Genomic DNA, 22,650 nt, shown 5'->3' with positions numbered 1-22,650 from the left:
CTATGTTGATAAACTTATTTTCTACTAAATCTCATGCAAAAGCTGACCATGAGCTTCACTACCTTCTCAGAAAAGGTTCCTTTCACTATAACTGAAGTTCAGATGCGCCAATCAGACTGAACTCGGGCCAGAAGACCCTGTCTCAGGAAGCGCCGTTGCCTGGGCAGCTCCTGTCGCGGGAGACCACTGAGCTCAGTTACTTGGGACCCAACTGCTCCTCCAGCTGTTCTGAAAAGCAATGTCACGGCTGCAGACACCAAAAGGCAAAGGAGGCCAAGACCAGGGTGAGTGGAGAGAGCACTGGACGAGGTGCGGCTGCAGGGAGGCCGGCTGAGGCCACACCGGGATCAGGGTCCGGAGCCGCTCACACCGCATGTGTCCGCGCCCGTCAGGGAGGGGTGTTGTGAGACTCGCACACGTGAACGCACATACTCAGTGAGGACGCGTCCTCCTCGGTGCAGGAACAGGTCGCGAGCAGCACACGCGCACACACACACACACTCTCTCTCTCTCTTTCTCCCCCCGCGCTGTAGATCTTCTCTGCTTCAGAGATGCCACACCGTAAGTTACTAAGGCGACGTTTTCAATTGTACTTCCGGCACAGCGGGAAGCTTTTAAGAATGTTGCTGCTGTTAAACTCTATGCGACTTTAAAGGAAAGCAACTCTGATCTACGCTGCGTTCCCCAAACTCCAAAACTTAGCATCCAGCACCCAAACTCGCGAGGCCGGACCCCTGCGTCGTGGGCACCGCGGAGCCCCAGCCTCACCTGAACCCCGGGAGAGCGCTGCAGTGCGGTGCTGGGCTGTACCGTCGTCTGGGCCTGAGACACTTGCTTGATTATGGTCGTTGGGGTCACCTGCCGTGCAATAATGGGGGTCCCAGGTGCCTGAAAAACAAGGAGGAGTCGCCTAGAAGGAGAGACAAGTGAAAGTAGTTCCCAGCACCTGGCGCACCCAAGACTCCATCCTTTCGTACAGAACCAGCGCGCTCAGGGGCCCCCAAGGTCTAGTCACCAGCCGCAGGGAAGCCACCCTAAGTCTAAACTCTCCTTAACAAGTACAAGTGTATGATCGGAACCTCCATCGTATAAACTGTAATACACTCCTTAGCAAAGTCTCCGACCTGGTCTTTAAGGAACGCATATACCTGGGAAATCAATACTTGTGTGGATTTCTTGTAATCTTGGCCACAAGCACTAAAAAAGTAACAAAGGCACTACAGTAAGAAGCATGTGTTCCCTGGGCCTAAAGACTGGCCACTGTGCTGCAGAAAAGGAAGTAAACGAGACACTTAAAGTGAACTGTCCTACATAGTTAGGGTACATAAAGTGAAATATCCCACATCTGCCTCTTACTGGACGGACCTCGACAGACCCTGAAAACTGCTGTGGGCTGCTCTGGATGTTCAGTCAGGGGAGGGCCCTTTGTGAGTCCCCACGCACGTACACGCCCTGTCTACAGCGGCAGGGGTCTCAACTCCAGAGGAACGCGGCTGAAATCACTGGAGAAAAGAGTTTTCGAGATCTTCCTCATCTCCATGTGAGTCTCTAACCAGCCAACCGGCTCAGAACAGCAGAACGGCAGCACGAGACAGAAAGGCATCAGGAGACAGAGTAGGGAGAGGTGATGTGCGGGCATGGACCCAAATGGAAACTGAGAGGCAGAACCCTGGGGGGAGGGGCGAGTCCCAGGCACTGGGCTTCAAGCATCCAACCCATCCTCCCTCCACAACCCCAGGGGGCCACAGCCGCAGGGGTCAGGGCAGTAACCCCTAAAGGCTTCAACGTCTGTGGGGGAGAGGGGAGTACTGTTTAACATAACCCTGTAAAGCTCTTCCGCGCCTCCCTGGCAGGAAGAGCCGACACTTGCTCAGTGCTCCCTCTGTTCCACTATCCTTGGCACCTAAGCGTCCTAACTGGTCCCGTAACAGCCCTACGAGAGCAGCACCGGCGAGATGCGGGACCTCCACGTTGCACAGGAGGAAACTGAGGCCCGGGAAGGTGGCGTCACAGGAGAGAAGGGGAGGGCCCAGGCGGGGTCCCGGCGGCAGACCCCGAGCTCCTCCCGTGGCACGTGGGCCACGCCACACCCCCTGCCCCCTCCCCTCCCCCCACCCCTCCCCCCACCCCTGCCAGGCCCAGCGCTCGCACTCACCTGCACGGTGGAGATCTGCACGGGAGGGGCACTTGTGGGCGTGGCCGGGCGGGGCGCCATGGCGGTCTGAGGCTGGGCCTGGGCATGGGCCTGGGCCTGCATCTGGGCCAGGGCCTGCTGAGGAATCATTAACAGCTGCCCGTTCTCGCTGCGCACGAGGACCATACCTGGGGGAGGAGAGCTGGCATCGGGAAACACGCCCCAGGGCCGGACTCCATGGGGGAGCCCGGCAGCTCAGAGGAGGCAGAAGGAGAAGCTGTCAAACACAGTCACGGAACTCTAAACACACCTGCCGAGAAAGAGGGTCCGCAGCACGACAAAAACGTAAAAGGATTTTTTTCCTGGATTCAAACAGCAACAGTGGGCCAGGCAGCCGAGCTGCTCACGCCGCGGTCTGCCCCTGCGCTGGCCTGCAGGTCAGAAGGCCCGGAAGCCGAGGGCCTCGTGTGCTCCCAACACGGGCTGCCCGGCGTGGCCAAGTTCACAAGGCAGCAGGTGTCTGGCGGGAGGTCATGGCTGGAGCCTCAGACCCGAGCCCTGCCCTGGAGCAGGTGTCCCCGCCCCTGCCCCCGTCCCCGCGGGCTGGGCTGGGCCCTGGGAGACAGCGCCCCACAGCCCACATGCCCAGGGCTCCCTGCCTGCAGTCCTGTGAGGCCCTGACACTCCTTCCAGGAACAGGACCGCTCTTGGGTGGCGGGGCAGTACTGTGCCCACGACGACCTGGGGGCAGTGCCCACCACAGAGACACAGAGACACGGAGGACCACTTGCACTTCACGGTGCTTCAGCTACGTCACTGGAAGCCCAACCCTAGGGGGCAGGTTTGGCGTTAATTCCAGCTTCAAAAACCGGCAACCAATTATATCCTAGATTCCATTAGAAACATCAACACAACTTTCACACTTGATTTCCCATGACGGATTAGTGATGGAGCTGCAAGGGGAGACCTAAGAACGCCATAAACACTGTACTCTTCCCAAAGTGAGGCCTCAGCAGAGGGCCCTGCACAAGGCACCCCACTGAAGAGCGACTCAGCCGGGCAAGGGGGTGTCGACCAAGGAGCCTGCTGCCTGCGCAGCCCCTGCGTCCTCCCACGAGGCAGCTGAAAATCAGGTCCAAGAACCGCCTGCCAGCTTCACAAGTGACATCAGGCTTTCCGCTGCTGAACCAAACAGGAGTTCGATCCAACTCACAAGTCTGAGAAGTCTCTGAAGCTGCTGGGTCCCGGCTTCCTCGACACCCATCGTGACATCAGGAAATAACAGGCCTTTCCCTGGGGTCACATCTGCTACTCTTGATCCAAAAGAACCATGTGTATGCCCATTACGAGAGCTTCCCTCCAAAACATCCCTTTTAAAATAAGCCATGCTGCAGCAAAGGAAACCATAAACAAAACAAAAAGACAACCCACAGTACGGGAGAAAATATTCGCAAACAATGCAACCGACATGGGATTAATCTCCGAAATATACAAACAGCTCATGTCGCTCGATATCAAAAAAACGAACAACCCAGTCAAAAAATGGGCAGAAGACCTAAACAGACATTTCTCCAAAGAAGACATACAGATGGCCAAGAGGCACATGAAAAGATGCTCAACACTGCTAATTATTAGAAAAATGCAAACCAAAACAACAAAGAGATACCACCTCCCACCAGTCAGAATGGCCATCGCCAGAAAGTCGAAAAACAATAAATGCTGGAGAGGGTGTGAAGAAAAGGGAACCCTCCTAACACTGCTGGTGGAAATGTAAATTGATACAGCCACTATGGAGAACAGTATGGAGGTTCCTTAAAAAAACTAAAAATAGAGCTACCATACGACCCAGCCATCCCACTCCTGGGCGTAAACCCTGAGAAAACCATACTTCGAAAAGATACACACATTCCCTACATTCACAGCAGCACTATTCACAACAGCCAGGACATGGAAACAACCTAAGTGTCCATCGACAGAGGAATGGATAAAGAAGATGTGATATATATATACAATGGAATATTACTCAGCTATAAAAAAAAGAATGACAGCCGCAGAGCACAGGGAGATCAGCTCGGTGGTTTGTGACCACCTAGAGGGGTGGGATGGGGAGGGTGGGAGGGAGGGAGACGCAAGAGGGAAGAGATATGGGAACATATGTATATGTATAACTGATTCACTTTGTTATAAAGCAGAAACTAACACACCATTGTAAACCAATTATACTCCAATAAAGATGTTTAAAAAAAAATGAATGAAATAATGCCATTTGCAGCAACGTGGATGGACCTAGAGATGATCACACTAAGTGAAGTCAGTCAGACAGAGAAAAACAAATATCATATGATATCACTTATATGTGGAATCTAAAAAAAATAATACAAATGAACTTATTTACAAAACAGAAACAGGCTCACAGACTTACAAAACAAACTTATTGTTACCAAAGGGGAAAGGCTGGGGGGGGGGGGATAATTTAGGAGGTTAGGATTAACATATACACGCTTCCATTTATAAAACAGATAATCAATAAGGACTACTGTATAGCACAGGGAACTCTACTCAATGTTTTATGGTAACCTATATGGGAAAACAGTCTGAAAAAGAATGAATATATATCTATGTATAACTGAATCACCCTGCTGTACACCTGAAACCAACACAACACTGTAAATCAACTATACTCCAATATAAAATAAAAATTTAAAAAATAAAGCTAAAACTAAAAAAACAAAATAAGCCATGCTAAAAAAAAAAAAAAAAAAAACATCAGCTGCTGCAAATAACTCAGTCTTTTGAAACCTGGGAACTTGTTAAAGCACTGAGGAGAGAAAGGCCTGGCAGGCTGACAGCCGGAACGGATGCATGCCCACGCCCTAAGAAGTCTGCACCACGCTCGGGACAGGTTTGGTGGGCCAGGGGGAAGCTCAAGGGGCCAAGGAAGTCGGGGTTGGGCCACTGTGGCGGGGTGCTGCACAGACACCCACCCTGGCCCATGCCTGTGCCGGGGCCCCCACAAGAGGGGTCTCGGTGAACACCCAGCCGCTCACCCACCGGCCCGATCAAGCGCCCGTCCGGAGACCCCTGCTCCCTCCTCGCGGGGATTCGAGGGGGCAGGGCAGCCGAGCAGGCCCCCGCCGTCCCCACGGCTGGACACCCCGATTTCAAACTTGCTCATGGGGCAGCTGATGCCTACACTTTGATTATCGAATGCTCGTTTGCTTGTAAAAAGATGTCTGCAGAAATATAAAGGAATGTTTAAATAATATTCACGAAAAGCAACGGGATTAATATGGCCACGAAGGGACGGTGGTCTTTTGGACACAAAAGTCTAGGAAAATGGACACGAGGGTTGTGTGATGTGCCTATGGTGAGAGAGCAAGTTGGGGATGGAAGCAAAGGTCCCTCCAAGAAGTGACTGTTGGACCCTGGAAGTGACGAGACCTCTCTGCAGCACTGAAAACGTCTCGAGTGGTAACAGACACGGGAAAGCAACAGCCTCTGGGCGTGAGGGCCACGGGGCTGGCCTGGCCAGCGGCTCCGCGGGCAGGCGCGGCAGGCGCTGCGCCCGGGACACCTGTCAGCTTCCCTGGGTACCACGTGCACAGTCACTGGTTCTGACAAAAGCGGAGTCAGACGTGCACGCGACGCCCGGGGTGAATCCAAACAGCAGCACGGCCTCAAACACCTCCCAGTAATGACACTATCACCGCTCTGGATCTTGTAAACTCTGGTTACCACGCTCACTGCAAACAGATAATTATGCAGTATCCATTCAAAGGCAAAGAAACACAACTCTGTCTCAAAATGTAACTGAAATGACTTTTAAATAAAAAAAGGTCATGGAAGAGCAATCCTCCGCATTCGCAGCAGGCAGCACGGCGGCCTGGGACGCACACCACCCGGGGCCCCACCCGGCCCCAACCCACGCCGGGAGGCCGCCTGTCGTCTCCCCTCCGCGGGCGCAAGGCCAGCTCTGGGAGCGACTCAGGGAAGGGCCTTACGGACGGGGCCACTGAGGCCGGCGGGGAAGTGACTTCCCAGGAGCCCCGACGCGGGCCCGCGCAGCACGGCGCTGCCCCCAGGAGCCCCGAGGCCCCAGCGCACACACCCAGGCAGTCTGGCTTGAACAGCGACCCAGAGGAGGGCTGTATGCATGGGCCATGTTCATCCCAGCCTTACGTCGGGGAGGAAGTCAAACTTGTCGCACTGAACACAGCTTCCATTTCAGAAGGCCCCGCAGGCAGGGAACAGGGGAGGCCAGGGGCCATGGACCCTGCCCAGGTCCCCCTCCCTGCACCCCTCACCCCTCCACTCAGGACGCTCTGGAACCAAAACCGGCCAACGTGCAGGAGCAACAAGCACGACACGGCGAGTTCAAGCAGCCAGAAAGCCATTCAGGGTTTCGTTTTTAAATAATTTTAACATCCTTCTTAGTATAGAGATAAGTGTTCATGAGAGAAAACCTGAGAAACATGGAGATGTACAAGGAAGACAGCAATCTCCAGAAACCTCATCTCCTTTGGCTACTAGACTGTGTATTTCTTTCCACTCTCTGTCCTACGTGCACGTGTATAACATATGTGTTTTGATAACCGTAAAGAAAATTGGAGTAATTTTGTTGATATTTGGCTTAGTAATTTCTTTTCAGAACTGTAATTTTCAGTGGTTACATGATATTTCATCCAGAACGTATTTATGATTCCTTTACTGATGAAGACAGGCATCTTCTATTTTTTGTTACTGTGAGAGCTCAGGTTCTTCAATTACAACGCGCAGCACAAACCCACATCAGCCGTGTTAAGGCCACGCTGCTCAGCCGTGACCGAGCCTCCGCGTGCTCATACGTAAGACAGACATGACACCGCCTGTTTGGGAGGCCGGGCACCGACGCGGCCACAGAGCAGAGTGAGCTCCGTAGGGGTGGGGCCGCGTCCCCCATCACAGCCCAAGCACAACCAACAACCCTCAAGGACTGAATGAATCCCAGCCTCCCTCAGTCACCAGAGTTCAACATCAACTCAAGTGTTCTTACCCAATGTTACGGTTCTTCTGACCCCTTTCCACGCCAACATTTTTCACTGTATTTTTAACCAAAATGTAGGTCAGCCAGAGCTACACTACAAATTAAACAGGCATTTTCTGCCCCGCCTGGGAACGTCCACCTGCAAGACATCACTTCTGGGGAAATGTTCTTCAGCACGACCTTCAGGGGCTCCGGCCTCGACCTCACCCCCGTCACACACGCTCGTCCTTCCACCTGGGCTCGGGGGGGCTCCCGGCTGCACTGGCACAAGCAGGGAACAGCGGCCGGGTCAGACGGACCAGACCCCTCCCTGCCCCCTCACCCCGAAAAGGGTCCCCAGCACCGTCACCTGCCGGACGGTGCAGAGAGTCTGCAGAGAGAGTGCTAAGAAAGGCAGAGCCTCTACAACCAAGACGTGCGAAATGAAACTGCCCCCAAACCCCGACATGAACACTGAAGAAGCCAGCATCGGGACAGGAGCACAGGGACCCGCGCGTGGCGTGGTGTCACACAGCTGGAGAACTCGCTCCTGAGAGCCGTGACACGCTTCCTAGCCGTGCAGGGGAGCTGGCGGGGAGGGCTCCCAGGACCGTCCCGTCCAGACCCCAGGCCGCAGCAGCGGAGAGAGGAGCCTGGGCCTCGTGGAGCCTCCCTGAGACCCAACAGCCCAGCAGAACAGCCACTGGCCAGCGTGTCGGTGGCCCTCCTGCCACACCACCTCCCCCAGCCCTGCCCAGGGTGCCTGCCCCTCCAGCAGGTCCCCATGGGACGGGGTCCCCCAACTACTCCAACGGAAGCAGAGTCAGCAAGACGCCAACACGGACGCTGGTGAAGCTGATTTAAATTACGGCCTAAATGTTCCTTTCGCTCTTGTGGCTGTTTGCCTTTTACACCACCTAAAAGAAAGTGCTTAAACCTGCAGAGCTGTGACTCCAGGAAGGCCAGCGTCGGGGGGAGGGGCGCGGGAAGGGTTAAGACGAGTGCTCACATCACGGGGCTCCCGCATCCTGGCCTCAACTTCACAAGCCCTAGGCACGGAGGGCAGAGCACGGCAACCACACCAACCTGTGTGCTGCCCTGGTGCCGCCCACGAGGGAGCCCGGTTCATGGCCGGCTCACGAGTGGGACCCGGCTCCGGCCCCAGGGTTTCGCTCCTTCAAGAGCAGCTGGTCAGTGCCTCGACCTCACCACGCTTTGGGGACACTCCACCCGCCTCACCCAGGACGCCACAGGATTCTCACCATCATTTCCGAAAATTCTTACTCTTGGCCCTGAAGTGGTGCAGGACCCACCTGCAAGTGTGACATGAGCTCGGGTGTGTGAAGAAGTCGACCCAAACCTGGCGCTCTGTCCCCCTCGAAGGCTGGTCTTACTTCTTCAAGGGGCATCTGTGCGGTAACAGTAGGCGCACAGGGTGTATTGCTTCTAAAACCGGTTTCCCACTAAGCCAGATGTGCTCTTTGTCATCATCGCAGGGGGCAACTGAAGGCTCGAAGCGGAAGCCGGAGCAGCACACAAGAAAACGCTGCTGCTGCCCAAGTGCTAAGAGCGCTGGCATTCCTGCATTCCTGAATATTTAGCTCAAGAGGAAGCTTCTGACCCAATTCAAGGTCCAGCGTCCGCAGCTCCCTGCACACCTCACATGTTGTTGTAAAATCACGCACTTTTAATTCGTACATTGAAGACTACAAGACGCTGCTAAGGGAAATTAAGGAAGACCTAAATAGGTGAAGAGACTCACCATACCTTGTTCATGGGTCGGGAAACTCAGAATCATTAAGATGTCAGCGCTCCCCAAACTAACCTGCAGACGCAATACGATCCATCAAAACCCCAGCAGCCTTGTGCGTGGAAACAGACAAGCCGATTCTAAACTCATATAGAAATGCCAAGGTCCTAGAGCAACCAAAAATCTATGAAAAAGTACACGGTCGGAGGACTAACGCTTCCTGTTTCAAAGATGGATGAGAAGGCTACAGGAATCGAGACGGTACAGAACTGACACAAACTCAGCCACAGACCCCACCACACACGTGCACGCACACAGGGCCTCTGCCTGGAACCTTCCTCTTCCCCAGCTGCCTCCTAACCCCCACTCATCACAGACCCCTCCCCACGGTCTGGGGTTCCGTGCACCCTGCTCCTGCAGCTGGGTCTCCCTGAAGGGCTGGACCCAGCACCCTGGCCTCCCGCACCTGCTCAGTGGAAGCCCAGTGCGACTGACAGGGCACAGAACCGCAGGGGTTCGCGACGCCGGCCCCACGGGGTGTTCCGGCGCTTGTCCCACCAGGGCTGCTCCAGGCCGCAATACACCCCTCAAGTGTTACTTCCTTAAATTCTCTTTAAGTACAAGTTAACTTTAAATGACTAACATACTTTAATAAGATTAAGAAATGACTAACGTGCGCATGTGTTTACATGTAACACACATCTTGTGTGTGGGTTTTGTTTGTGAAAGCAGCGCCCGCTGGAAGTGGACCCCTCTCACAGACCATAACCTAAAGCAGCCGACATCCACCCACAGACATCCTTCCCCACGGTGGCTGCGTGTTACGTGCTTTACCTAATGGCTCCAACAATACACACCAGAGGCGCAGCCGCTCACCCCCGTGTCAGCGACAGCTTAAATCGCTTTGATAAAACCGTCAGGAACAGGTGACTCTAGAGGGAGAGTATGCAGGTATTCACTGTATTAGTCTTTTCTGTAAGTTTTAAATTTCTCAAAATGAAAACTGGAGGCGGGAAATGCTTCGCTATGTAGACAGGCAACCAGAGGTGACGTGAGCTTGGCTGAGGGAGGGGAGAGGGGAGGGGGAGGGCAAGGTAAACAGGTGCGTCCCTATAACCCTACTTCCACAGGAGCTCAGGTCCCAGCCCACGGCAGCAGGAACCCTGCTATCTGCCTGGGGCACCCAGCACACACAGCCCCCGTGCACACGCCCCGGCCTCCAGGCACGGACGGCCCAGTAAGACCAGGGGCAGAGAAACCAGATGACCTGCAGCGGCCAGGGACTGACCTGGGGGCTGCACGGGGGGGGGGAGAACAGCGCTCTGTGGGGCAACACGGCCCCGTCAAGGGGAAGTGCGCGTGGGGCCGGCCAGACCGTCAGGGACGGCGCACGCAGCGGCGCCAGGAGGACCAATGAGCGGGCCGCAGGCCGGGGCCCCGGGGGGGAGCGACGCAAAGCGTCCCCCACACAAACACCGTGCAGGGGTCGCGGCAGAGCGCGGCCGGAGACTCAGGCCCCCGCACATTACTTCTAACCTCTCTTCACCTCACACGGTGACTTTCACGGTCTTGATGAAACAGCAACGGTTTTAAGTGAGGCAAGGCGCCCTCTGGAGCTCCTCGGACGCTGCGTTTAAGAACCGCGCTACTGTGCACACACGTGCACACACGTGCACACACGGGCACGCGCCCCGCAGAACTGTCCCACGGGGCAGGCTGGAGAATGAGAGCGAAGGCAGGGTGGCAGGTGGGGGGTCGGGGATGGAGGGGGGTCTTTCCCACATCAAGCATGTCCGTACAGGCTGGAATTCTGTAAGGGACCTGCTTAGAGCATAATTTCTGAAAACAAAATGTTGCCCTAAAACTTGACTAAGTTGCCAGTAACCACAACTGTCTTATCTACTTTAAGAATTGGCCATGAAAACGTCTATCTCGCCATTCCCAAAAGCAACACAAAGGGCCAAACAGCGGACGCTCAACCTCACTAATGAGCGAGGAGGGACAGGTTTCAGGTGACGGCCTTCACCCGGCCCCAGACGCAGCTCAGGGTCATCTCCGCCCTCTGCCCCGGCACGGGGTGGGCACAGGGCACACACGTCCCTGCGAGGATTCTTCTGGCAGCACCAACATCGTGACGCGTGTTCCCTGACCTGGCGCTTGCTGTTCTGGATCCCCGTGCAGTGGGACACTCGCCTTCAGGGGCCAAGTGGCCGCAACTCTGCCGTACCCACGTGGTGTCCACAGGCAGTCCACCCACGCACTGGCGGGGACACGTGCCCTTGACGTGCGACGTGACGTGACGTGAGAAGACAACGGCAGAACAACACACGTGACTGGCTCGTGTAAAAGTCATGTGTGTGTGCTCAGTTATGCACTTGAGAAATGAAAAACGACGGTCAAGATACACCTAAGGGTGAACTTCCCTGGCGGCCCAGTGGTTAAGACTCCCCGCTTCCACTGCAGGGGGCGCAGATCTGATCCCTGGTCGGGCAACTAAGACCCCGCATGCCACGCAGTGTGGCCAAAAAAAAAACAAAAAAGAAGATACACCTAAGGGCGCTGACCTCTCTCTCAGGAGAAGACACGCGTCCACAGTTCTTTAAATCAGCTCTAGGGTCACTTTGTCACTTAAATGAAACCACAAAACGAAAAAGAGCACCAGGAAGCGCTGGGGTGACGGGCTTTCGGGGGGGCCACACCGCACAGGCCCCGAGGTCCCCTCAACCCTTGGGGCCACCTCCACCTCCCTCTTCCCCAAGGTCCACCAGCGAGGGTGCCACCTGCGTGGCTCAGCCACCAGTGCTGCTCCGTGGCCCACATGCTGTCCCACCGTCTCGGACACTCCACGCCGCCTCGCGTGTCTGGGGCTGGCGGGGCCTCACGAGTGCAGGGCTCCAGGGCTCCAAGCGCCTCGTCATCCCACGCCTCTTCTGGGTGGTAGAGGGAAAAAACAATGTTCCCCCAAAAGGATGCGTCTGGCGCCCCTGACAGCACAGCACGACAGAGGGAAGGTCTCTCTCCTCCAACCTCACCACGGACACGGGCCTCGCCCCTGCCGCGGTGTCCGTGCATCTGCCTAACCAAGCGCACCTGGCCGAACGCCCTCACCCCTGGCTTGTACACGTGCGGCAAACGGGGAACGGCTGTGTGACCCGCAGGTCTCTCCGGGCGCCTTTCGGTGGAACGCCTCTGTGGAGGACGCCTCCAGCCCGATCCCACCTCTGCCGTCTCTTACGTGCTCACCTTAAGCAGCCAACAGTGGGTTCCCAGTTCTCCACATTTTCAAAATCCCTGAAATCCATGGGCCTCAGAGGGTTCCGCGAGTTCCTCCTCTGGGGGCCCTGGACCCACAGCCAAAGTGGCCAAGGATGAGGTTTCGGGGCGTCCAAACCCCACCCTCCCAGCACCAGAGCCAGTGGCCCAGAGCCCGTGGATCAGCTGCCAGGACGGCCCTCCCGAGAGGACAGCCAGTGTCCCGCGGGCCTGGGTGCACCTGCCTTGGGCATTCCTGCACTCCTGGCAGAAGCCTGAGCGTATTTCACCGGGTGCCTACGTCCGAAGTTCTAAATATTCCACGCTAATGGAGAACCTGTACCCAGGCACCATTTTACGGTGTTCTCTCATCGGCGGATTCTGACCTCCATTCAAACAGCACTTTGCTCCCTTTGCTTTGACTGGCAGAAGCCAATCGGTGCCCTCCACCCCCCACGGCAGCTGACAGAGCCCCAGGTGGGCACTCCTCCACTCAACGCGTTCCATTCTATCTTTCCTTTACCTTCCCTTTCCCCTGGCCTTCTCTCAACTTTATCTTCTATTATTCTCATTACTCATCTGAAGTTCTTTCTAGAGTAAGAACGTGTGTAAATAAACAAACGAAGGACGAGCAGATGCTCCTCCCAACCTCAGGGACGCAGCCAGCAGGCAGCTGCCTGGAGCACCCGCCTCCCCCTCACAGCTGTGCGCGTGCGCAGAGCAGCTCCGCAAACAGGACAGGCGGGGGACGCACAGGATGCTCTGGGGCAGCGTCCTGGGCCTTCCTCGAGATCAGCGAGCAAAGAGGGAAGAAGCCTCCTACCGGAGCCACCCGCAAGGCACGTGACTCGCCAAGCTCCGACTCCACGGACGGGTGGGCACCAGCTTCTCTTACCCAAGCTCCACAGGTCTGTCCACCTCTACCCTTTCAGGTGTTCAACTGTTTAGTAAATCGGCCTTTAGCCAGAGGCCAGAGCAGGGCTGATCTGAGAGCCGAAGGTGGGAAGCACGGCCCACCGCCCCAGACAGAGCCTGCCCGCCGCAGGGCCGGGCTCCGGCGTCCAGGCCGAGGGCCTGCGCGAGGCCTGGTCTGCGGCAGCTAACTAAACTCCAAGTGTGGGTCTACTTGTTGTCAACACACTTCGAACAGTGTGAACCCCGTGCACAGTTTCCAGGGAACTACGGTCAGGAGGCAGACAGTACGCACGCCACAGGATTTACGGCAAACTTCAGCTACCTGGCCACCTCACTCGTTGAGAACACCCAAGGAGAAGGAGCAAAACAAGGGACTCTGAACTACATTCATTCATTCCCTAAGCCAGCCGGCCAGCCCGCCAGCGCTCACTGAGGACCTACTATGTGCCAGGCTGTGCGGAGCCCGACAAAAACCGGAAACACACACCGGCCTGGGGCTTCCTACGCGGCGGGGAAGGCAGGCACTAGCCAGCAACCCACTGCCTCCCATCAACCCTACAGCCAATCAATGTGATCAATCAGCGCCACAACCAATGCTACAAAGGGGAGGTGCCCGGCACTCCGTACAACCAGGGGACGTTCTTGCTCGAATCTGAGGGGCCTGACTGGTGTCCCGAAGGAAGCAACACCAAAACGACCCGGGAAGGAAGAGTGGGGGCTGGCTGTCAGGACGGGCAGGGGAGAGCACCCCACGTCCCAGCAAGGCAGGCAAAGACCACCTGAGGGACACGCTGAGGAGAGAGTCAAGGGGACCCGAGGGCTGAGATCCAGGACCCCTCGGCCACCAGACAGGAGGGACGCGGGCCCAGGCAGCGCGTCATGGCTCCCAGCTGCTGGCTTCAGTGCTCTCCAGGGAGCACGGGGTGGCCGGAGAAGCCAGAGGACCAGGATGGGGAGGAGCTGACCAGCAACACTGCTGGGTTTTAAACAACTGAAGGAATCCCCCAGTAGCAGAACAGGCATTTGATAAACTCAAAGTCCACTGGACTAAAAAATTAACATCCTCCGCCAAAAAAAGCAAACAACTTTAGAAAATGAGGAATGGCAAGGAACTTCCTTAACTTGATGAAATAAATCTACAAGCCCCTATCTCCAACGGTAAATCACTAGAAGCATTTCCTTTGATATCAGGAACAATTCAAGGATGCCAGTCAGCACCCCTTCTACCCAATACCATACCAGAGATCCCAGCAAGCCCCATAAACCAGAGGACAGACAGGTCGAGAAGTGGGAACACGAGGACTGGAATGACATAAAACTGTCACTAATTGCATACAATAGGATTCTCCACATGTAACACCCCCCAAAAAATCTGCACATACATTTTTACGTGAAAGTGCTTGATAACATCACTAGATTTAAAATCCATATCCAAAATTCAACTACAATTCAACATTTCATCAACAAAGAATCAGAAAATGCAATTTTAAAAAACTACTATTTACAATATCAGGAATAAACTTAAGAGTGTCCTGGAATGAATCTAACAAAATATGTGTAAGACCTATACGGGAAAAAATATATAAAACTTGATTGAAAGATATTATAGAATATCCAAGTAGAGTGATATGCCATATTCATGAATACACTAAGCACTATATTGTGGATGGCAATCCTTCCCAAATTGACCCACAGATCAATAAAATTCTGATCAAAATAACCTGGGCCTCAAAGAGTTGATGCAAAAATTTATAAGCAAGATCAAAATACCAAGACTACAAAAAAAAGAAAAAAAAAAAACAAACCAAGACTAGCATAGACAATTCTCAGGAAGAACCTAGTGCGATACCAGCCCCAGGAGACACCAAGAGTCAGCATGAAGCTACACTATTTATGGACCTGATGGTACTGATGAAAAGACAAATAAACCAAGAGAAAACTACCGACAGCCCAGAAACAGACCCCTACATAATATAAGACTTGAAATATTACAGAAGGGACATGCAGATTAGTGAGACAAGGAAGGTCATTCAAGTAAACAGTGCCAGGACGACTGTTTATCCAAATGGAAGAAAAGTGAAAACGGAACTCTAACACACCATATGCAAGTCTGATTCCAGGAGGGTTAAAGACATAAAAGTGGAAGCAAACACTAAAATTTTAGAAGAAAATACAGGAGACCATTCATATGACCTTGGATTTAAAAAGTGTTTCTTAAACATGACTGAAAAAGGTATTTGCCATAAAGGAAAAGACAAATTCCACTCCATTAAAATCAAGAACTCCTATTCATCAGAAGATACCATATAAAGAAGGTGAAAAGACTAGCCACAAACTGAAAGAACACCCCGATCACATACATGACCTATAAAGGAATCGTAAGCAGACTATAAACAGAATTCCTACAAATTAACAAGAAAATTCAAAAGAAAACTGGGCAAAAGGACATAAACAGACATTTCACAGAAGGATACCCACAAACAGCAGTAAGCATACAAAATGACGTCAACTTCCTCGATATTGAAGGAAAAGGAAATGAAAACTAAAACAATAGTGTGACAGCATTTCACACGCACTATGTTTGAAGAATTGAAAACTCTGACAACACCAAGTGCTGTCAGGGATGTAAACAGACAGGAGCTCTGCGTGTAGGCAGGTAAAGTGCTGTGACCAGCATCACTCATGAACCAAAGCCAGACAGCGATACTGCAAGAAGACAACACCAAGAGCCCTCACAAACTCACAGAAAAATTTTAGCAAATCAAATATAACAGTACATGAAATGGTACTACCTCATGGCCAAGTGGGGTTTATCCTAGGAATGCACCATGATTTTAACATTCAAAATCAAATCCACGTAACACCTTATTAACAGACTAAGAAAGAAAATCCACAAGAGCATCTCAATACATGAAGAAAGGCATTGGACAAATTAAACATCCATTCAAAACTTCTCACCAAACTAGGAATAGAAGGGAATTCCTCAACCCAATAAAGGACATCTATGAAAATCCTACAGCTAGTATCATACATTTAATGGAAAAAAGTCTGAGTACAATTCCCCCCAAATCGGAAACAAGGCAAAAATGTCCCTTCCCATTGCTTCCATTCAACATTATACTAGAGGTCTCAGCTGGTGCAATATAGTGAGAAGAAAAATAAAGGTATGCAGAACAGAAAGGAAGAAGGAAGTCTCTCTTTGCTGCAGACAATACGGTTGGATGCCTTTGTAGAAAATCTTAAGGAATCCACAAAACTGCTACAAGAACTAATATATAAGGTTAGATCAATACTTAAAAAGCGACTGTATTTCTAAATACTAGCAACAAATAATGGGAAATTGTAATTTTTTAAAGTACCATTTATATAGCATAAAAATATGAATACTTAAAGATATGTTTGTTTAACAAAACATGTTAAAGACATAAACACTGAAAACTATAAAATAATTCTGAGAGAAATACTGAAAGACCTAAATAAACGGAGAGGTATACCATGTTCATAGATCAGAAGCCCATGTTTTTGGTTCTGTTTTTGTTTCTTTTAAATATTTTTTTTGATGTGCACCATTTTTTAAAGTTTTTATTTAATTTGTGACAATATTGCTTGTTTTATGTTTTTTTGGTTTTTTTGGACATGAGGCATGTGGGACCTTAGCTCCCCAACCAAGGATTGAACCCACACCCCCTGCATTGGAAGGTGAAGTCTTAACCACTGGACCGCCAGGGAAGTCCCACCAATGTTGTTAAGATGTCAATTATCATAAATCTGGTTTACAGATTCGATACAATCCCAGGCAAAATACCAGAAGACTTTTTTGTGGAAACTGACAAGCTGATTCTAAAACTTACATGGAAACGCAAAAGACCCAAGTAGCCCCAAACATTTTTGAAAAAGAAGAGCAGTCAGAGGACTCATGCTACCCGAGTCCAAGACTTACTTACTATGACTGAGCTACACTAATCACGCCCTGTTGTACTGCATAGGTAAATAAATGCGACAGAATACAATCCATAAATAAAGACCACACATACACGGTCAACTGATTTTCAGTAAAAGTGGCAGGATAATTCAACAGAGAGAGAAAGATCTTTTCATCAAATAGGGCTGGTACAACTGGATATTCTATGCGGAAAAAAATTAATCTCAACCCCCTACCTTACAACTATCCCAAAATGAACTTGAATTGGATTGAGTAAAAGCTAAAACCATAAAAACCCTATAAGAATACATGGTAGAGGGCTTCCCTGGTGGCGCAGTGATTGAGAATCTGCCTGCCAATGCAGGGGACACGGGTTCGAGCCCTGGTCTGGGAAGATCCCACATGCCGCGGAGCGACTAGGCCCGTGAGCCACAATTGCTGAGCCTGTGCATCTGGAGCCTGTGCTCCGCAGCAAGAGGGGCCGCGATAGTGAGAGGCCCGCGCACCGTGATGAAGAGTGGCCCCCACTTGCCGCAACTAGAGAAAGCCCTCGCACAGAAACGAAGACCCAACACAGCCAAAAATAAATAAATAATTAAATAATTTAAAAAAAAAAAAACCAACAAAAAACAGACGGTCAAGATTGTTCCCAATATCAATAAGGCAAGAAGTCAGAGATGAGAGGGAAAGAAACCCAATCATTAAAAAAAAAAAAAAAAAAAAAGAATACATGGTAGAAAATCCTTGTGCTCTGGGTCAGGCAAAAATGTCTTTGATAAGACATAATGTGAACACTGAAAGAAACTGATAAGCTGGACTTCATTAAAATTGAAAACTTGTTCTTTGCAATACGTTGTTAGATAAATGAAAAGGCAAACACAGACTAAGAAAAATCATCTATAAAACAATTCTGATAAAGGACTTGTATCTATGTTTTTAAAACTCTTACCAAACCAATAATAACAAAACGAACAACCCAATAAAAAAAACACAGGCGAACGATCTAAATAGACACTTCAGGAAAGATACACAAATGAAAAATAAGCACGTGAAAAGATGCTCAACAACATTAGTCATTAGGGAAATGCAAATTAAAACCATAATGAGGTAGCATTACACACCCATGAAATCGGCTAAGATTTAAAATACTGACCATATTAACGGCAGGGATTTGAAACAACCGGCATACACACTGCTGGTGGGAAAGTAAAATAGTACAGCCACTCCAGAAAACATCTTGGCAGATTAAAAAGTTAAATACTCACCTACCACACCCAACAATCCCACTCCTATGCAGCTGCCCAGGAGAAATTAAAACTTATGTCCATACAAAGACTTACAGGCAAAGTTTATAGAAGCAATATTCTTTTTTTTGTTTTTTAATTTAACTATAGTTGATTTACAACATTGTGTTAGTTTCAGTTACACAGCTTCCTAGAAGCACTATTCTTAATAGTCAAAAGCTGGAAACAACCCAAATATCCACCAACTGGTAACTAGATGAATAAAATGCAGTGTATATCCACAGCGTGGAATACTACTTTACAACAAAAAGGCATGTGCTGATACACGCAACAACTTGGAAAATTTCAGAAGCACCCTGCTAAGTGAAAGAAGCCAGACAGAAAAGACTACTCTTGTATAATTTCATTTGCATAAAATTCTAGAAGAGGCACAATCACGGAGACACGGCAGATCGCTGGCTGCCAGGGTAGGGAGGGTGGGGGAGGGGCTAACTACCAAGGCAAGGGGCAAGGGGCAAAATTTTTCCAGGCTCTGGAACGGTTCTGTCTCTTGATTGTGGTGATGGCTACATAATTTAGGTTTGCTAAACCTCACAAAACTATACCCTGAAAAGGGTAAATGTTACTGTATGAAAACTACGCCTCAATAAAACAGACTTTAAAAAATAAACACAATGAGATACCACTGCACACCCACAAGGACGGTTAACATGAAGCAGTCTTGCCACGCCCAGCGCTGGCTCGACGTGCAGCCACAGGGACTCTCGTGCACTGCAGGCCGACCCCTCAGGAAAGCAGTGGGGGGTGGCTTCTGACGAGAATGGACATACACTTTCCACACAAGGCAGCAATCCCACCCCTGATATTCACCCAAGAGGAAAGGATGTCCACACACACGTCCGCACGAAGCCCGGGCAGTGACGTTCAAAGAAGCATCGATCACCACAGCCAAAAACGGGAAGCGACCCACTGCCCACCCACTGGTGAACGAATTAACGTACGGTGTGTGTCCAAACGTGCAACGCTGCTCGGCACGAACAAAGCATCACGGATACACGCAGCCACGTGGATGAATTCAAAGCATGCACAGAGGGAAGAGCGCCGGACACCAGAAAGCACGTGATGTACGATCCCGTACAAATGAAATTTTAGAAAGGCAAAAACCAAACAGCAGTGACAGAAAAGCAAAAAGAACATTTGCTTGGGCCCGGGGGGTACTAGGGATGAACGAGCGACCTGCGTCTCGGTCATGATGGTGGACAGGGCACCCACTTCTCAAAACTCAACCTGTTGTGCTCAAAATGGGTCCATTTTGTTGTATGGAAAGCATACCCCCCTCAAAAGATTTCACGTGTGCTGACGAGTATTTAAAGATGAGCCCCTCGGCCCTCAGACACCATGGACCTGGCTTCTGCGTCACCCCGGGAAGCTGAGGGCCCGTTCCAAGCACACAGCAGACTGTACTGGAACCACACAGCTTCACCTCCACGAGCAGGACCAGCCACCGCCTCAGCCCAACGCTCCCTGGCACAGGTGACTTACGCTTATGGATGCTTTTGACCATGCAGGGAAAAGTCTAATGTCCTGTTTGAACCCATTCCCTACCAAAACTACATTTATGTTTTAGTGCTTGAACTATGCAGGAAGGTGTCATTACTAAAAGTAACTTCTTCTCAGAGTGTACTAGATATAAAACTTAGTTTTTCAATTAAAATAAAATGCCACCAGAAAATGATCTCCAGGTTATACTGTTAGAAAAAAATCAAGGTTCAAGTCAATGTATATGCCACCTTTGGTGTAAGAAAAAGGGGGAAAAAGAATACATCTCTGTGTGCACACACTTATTTTTACAAAAAGACATACTTGAAAAGATGGCCCACAAACTAATGAAAATTAAAATTTTTTAAATTATCCCTCTAGGAGAAGAAGAGAGGCAGAACTAGAGATGAAAGTGCTTCTACAGAGTTCAGCCTTCCTACCCTGAAAATGTTTCACACATTCAAAATACAAAATTACAACAAAAAAAAAAAATAGGAAGTAAAGTTGAAACAAAGTAAAACAAAACAAACAAAAAAAACTAAACCATGAGGGCTTCCCTGGTGGCTCAGTGGTTAAGAATCCACCTGCCAATGCAGGGCACACGGGTTCGAGCCCTGGTCCGGGAAGATCCTACATACCATGGAGCAACTAAGCCCGTGTGCCACAACTACTGAGCCTGCGCTCTAGAGCCCGCGAGCCGCAACTACTGAGCCCGGGTGCCTAGAGCCCGTGCTCTGCAACAACGGAAGCCACCGCAATGAGAAGCCCGCGCACCGCAACGAAGAGTAGCCCCCACTCGCCACAACTAGAGAAAGCCCGCGCTCAGCAACAAAGACCCAGTGCAGCCAAAAATAAATACATAAAAATTAATTTAAAAAAAAAACTAAACCATGTTATCAAATTGGTAGCATAACACACACAAAAAAAAGAATTTCAACGGAGTCTTGAGCACACAAAGAACCGCAAATAAGCCTTAAACTTTACTCCAGTCTTACTCTTATAATCTTGAAACTATCTCTAAGTATATGGTAGAATAAGCCAAGTAATAAGTATGTGTATATGATCAGGATGCAAGATGCTCTGTGCACGAGAAGAGATACAAATGTAATTTCAAAGAATTTATGGGGGGGAAGCTGCTATGTTGGAAACACCGACAGGAGCTCCCTTCCCTCACAGAGCGCGCGACAGGGACAGGACACACGACCTGGCCCCAGCCCTAGGTGTTTCCAGAGCCATTCATTCTCCTTTAAAGACCGTTCCCAGGCTCCTTGGGAAAAGTCCGCCTCCAGGCCTGGGACCCGGAGCACAGGACACAGCGAGTGCTCCCCGCCCAGCCAGCACGGAGCGGAGGCCGGGCCCCGCACCCGGCCCACGGCCCCCAGTGCAGAGACGGGAGGCAGCGAAAAAAGAGGCACCTCCGGAAACGCCGCGAGGTTCACTCGCCTTACGATACACGGAGACGAATCCCAGACGCAGTCAAGACTGCGAGGAGACACACACGTGAAGACACACCTGGCGTGTCAGGTGCCGAGAGTCCCCCAGACAGGCAGGTGAGGAACCCGCCAGGCCACCCTCCGCTGCTCACACGGCTCTGCTCACGCCCACCACAGCACAGCTTCCCCTTCCAGCAGGGTCCCCATCACGTACGATGGGCCTGGCCCACAGCCGGCATCAGGCCAGTACTGCAGAGTGAACGAATGTTAACTTAGGTACACAGCCACTAAAATCATGTTTACCAGAGAATAGCTAAGGACCTGGGAAATTCTGGAAATCAGGAAACAACGTGTCAGAGATAATTATAATGACCTCTTGGTGACAGAAATACAGATTATTAACCATTCTTTTCCCATACTTTTCTGTGTTTATCGAATTTTCTATGATGGGTATGTATTTGGAGACCAGATGTCATCTTGTTGGTCTGCAAGTACAGAGGAGGTAAGCTATACCTAACAATGGCCACTTCTGGGGCAGGCAGGCCCAGAGGAAGGCCACCCCTGTCGGACACTCAACTTCCTCCAGTGAAGGCTAGACGGATGCTTCCACTTAAACAGCAGCAAAATGGAAGCAATGTGGGTGGTCCCGTCAGTCCCTGGCACATCACTGCCCCCAGGGGCTCCAGGGGGAAAGTAACTCCTCACAGGCACAGCTAATAAACGTCCCCTTAGCTCAGGCAAATGGCTTCCTAGTGCTCTAGCTCTCTATTTTAAAAATAAGAAAAGCGAGATTAAGTAACCAGTATCAGACCCAGAGGGCAATTAAGCCGTTTCAAAGAAGCCCCTGAACAGCAGTCCCCACTTCTTGCTCTGTTGCACCCTGGTTTTAGGAGAGGGCAGACACTGGTATCCTACACAAATACACGAGAACACAGATTGTAACTCCAGCTCCAACTAACTACCCTTCTTTCCCCCGGGACAACATGCAACACCAAGGCAGGAAGAAAAGGAGGCACCATGAACTTTTCTTGTATAGCTGTACTGAAACACAGTTTACAAAGAACAAAATATACCCACTTAAAGTGTACAACCTGGTGAGCTTGGACAAATGCATATAGTTGTGTACCCACTGTCATAATCGAGGTCTGAAACCTTTCCATCAACTTAGAAAGTCTCTGGGCAGCACACAGCCATCACCCCTGACCAGGCAACCACTGTTTTACAGCATAGCTTTTGCTAGAATTTCACATAAACAGAACCGTATCATAGCCGGTCCTGTGCCTGGCTTCTCGCACTTGGTGGACGACTCTGAGAGCCCTCCGTATCGTGGCACGTGGCATACTCCATTCCTTTGTATCCTAAGTCACGTCCCACTATGTGGACAGACCACGTGCACTGCTCACCACCTGGTGGACACTTAGGTCACTTCCAGCGTGGGCTGTGAGAAACAGGGCTGCTA

The 22,650-nt window shown here is 51.0% G+C and overlaps 1 protein-coding gene across 3 annotated transcripts in view; it reads right to left on the bottom strand.

Annotated features, from left to right (window-relative positions):
- The window catches only part of TAF4 (TATA-box binding protein associated factor 4), a 69,600-nt gene that overhangs the window by 27,929 nt on the left and 19,021 nt on the right, over positions 1 to 22,650 (bottom strand). For all 3 annotated transcript variants that reach the window (XR_014235734.1, XM_082360281.1, XM_082360282.1), the window contains 2 exons: positions 2,156 to 2,322; positions 769 to 888 (listed from right to left, as the gene is read on the bottom strand). Coding sequence is in view for 2 of the 3 variants with exons in the window: in XM_082360281.1 (XP_082216407.1) it covers positions 769 to 888; positions 2,156 to 2,322 (287 nt within the window). In the remaining variant the exon portion in view is untranslated. The remainder of the gene's footprint in view (positions 1 to 768; positions 889 to 2,155; positions 2,323 to 22,650) is intronic.

This window comes from Balaenoptera borealis (genome assembly GCF_965194805.1).
Source record: "Balaenoptera borealis genome assembly, chromosome: 16".
In the NCBI taxonomy this organism is placed as follows: Eukaryota; Metazoa; Chordata; class Mammalia; order Artiodactyla; family Balaenopteridae; genus Balaenoptera; species Balaenoptera borealis.
This window is presented reverse-complemented; position numbering and strand designations above follow the sequence as displayed.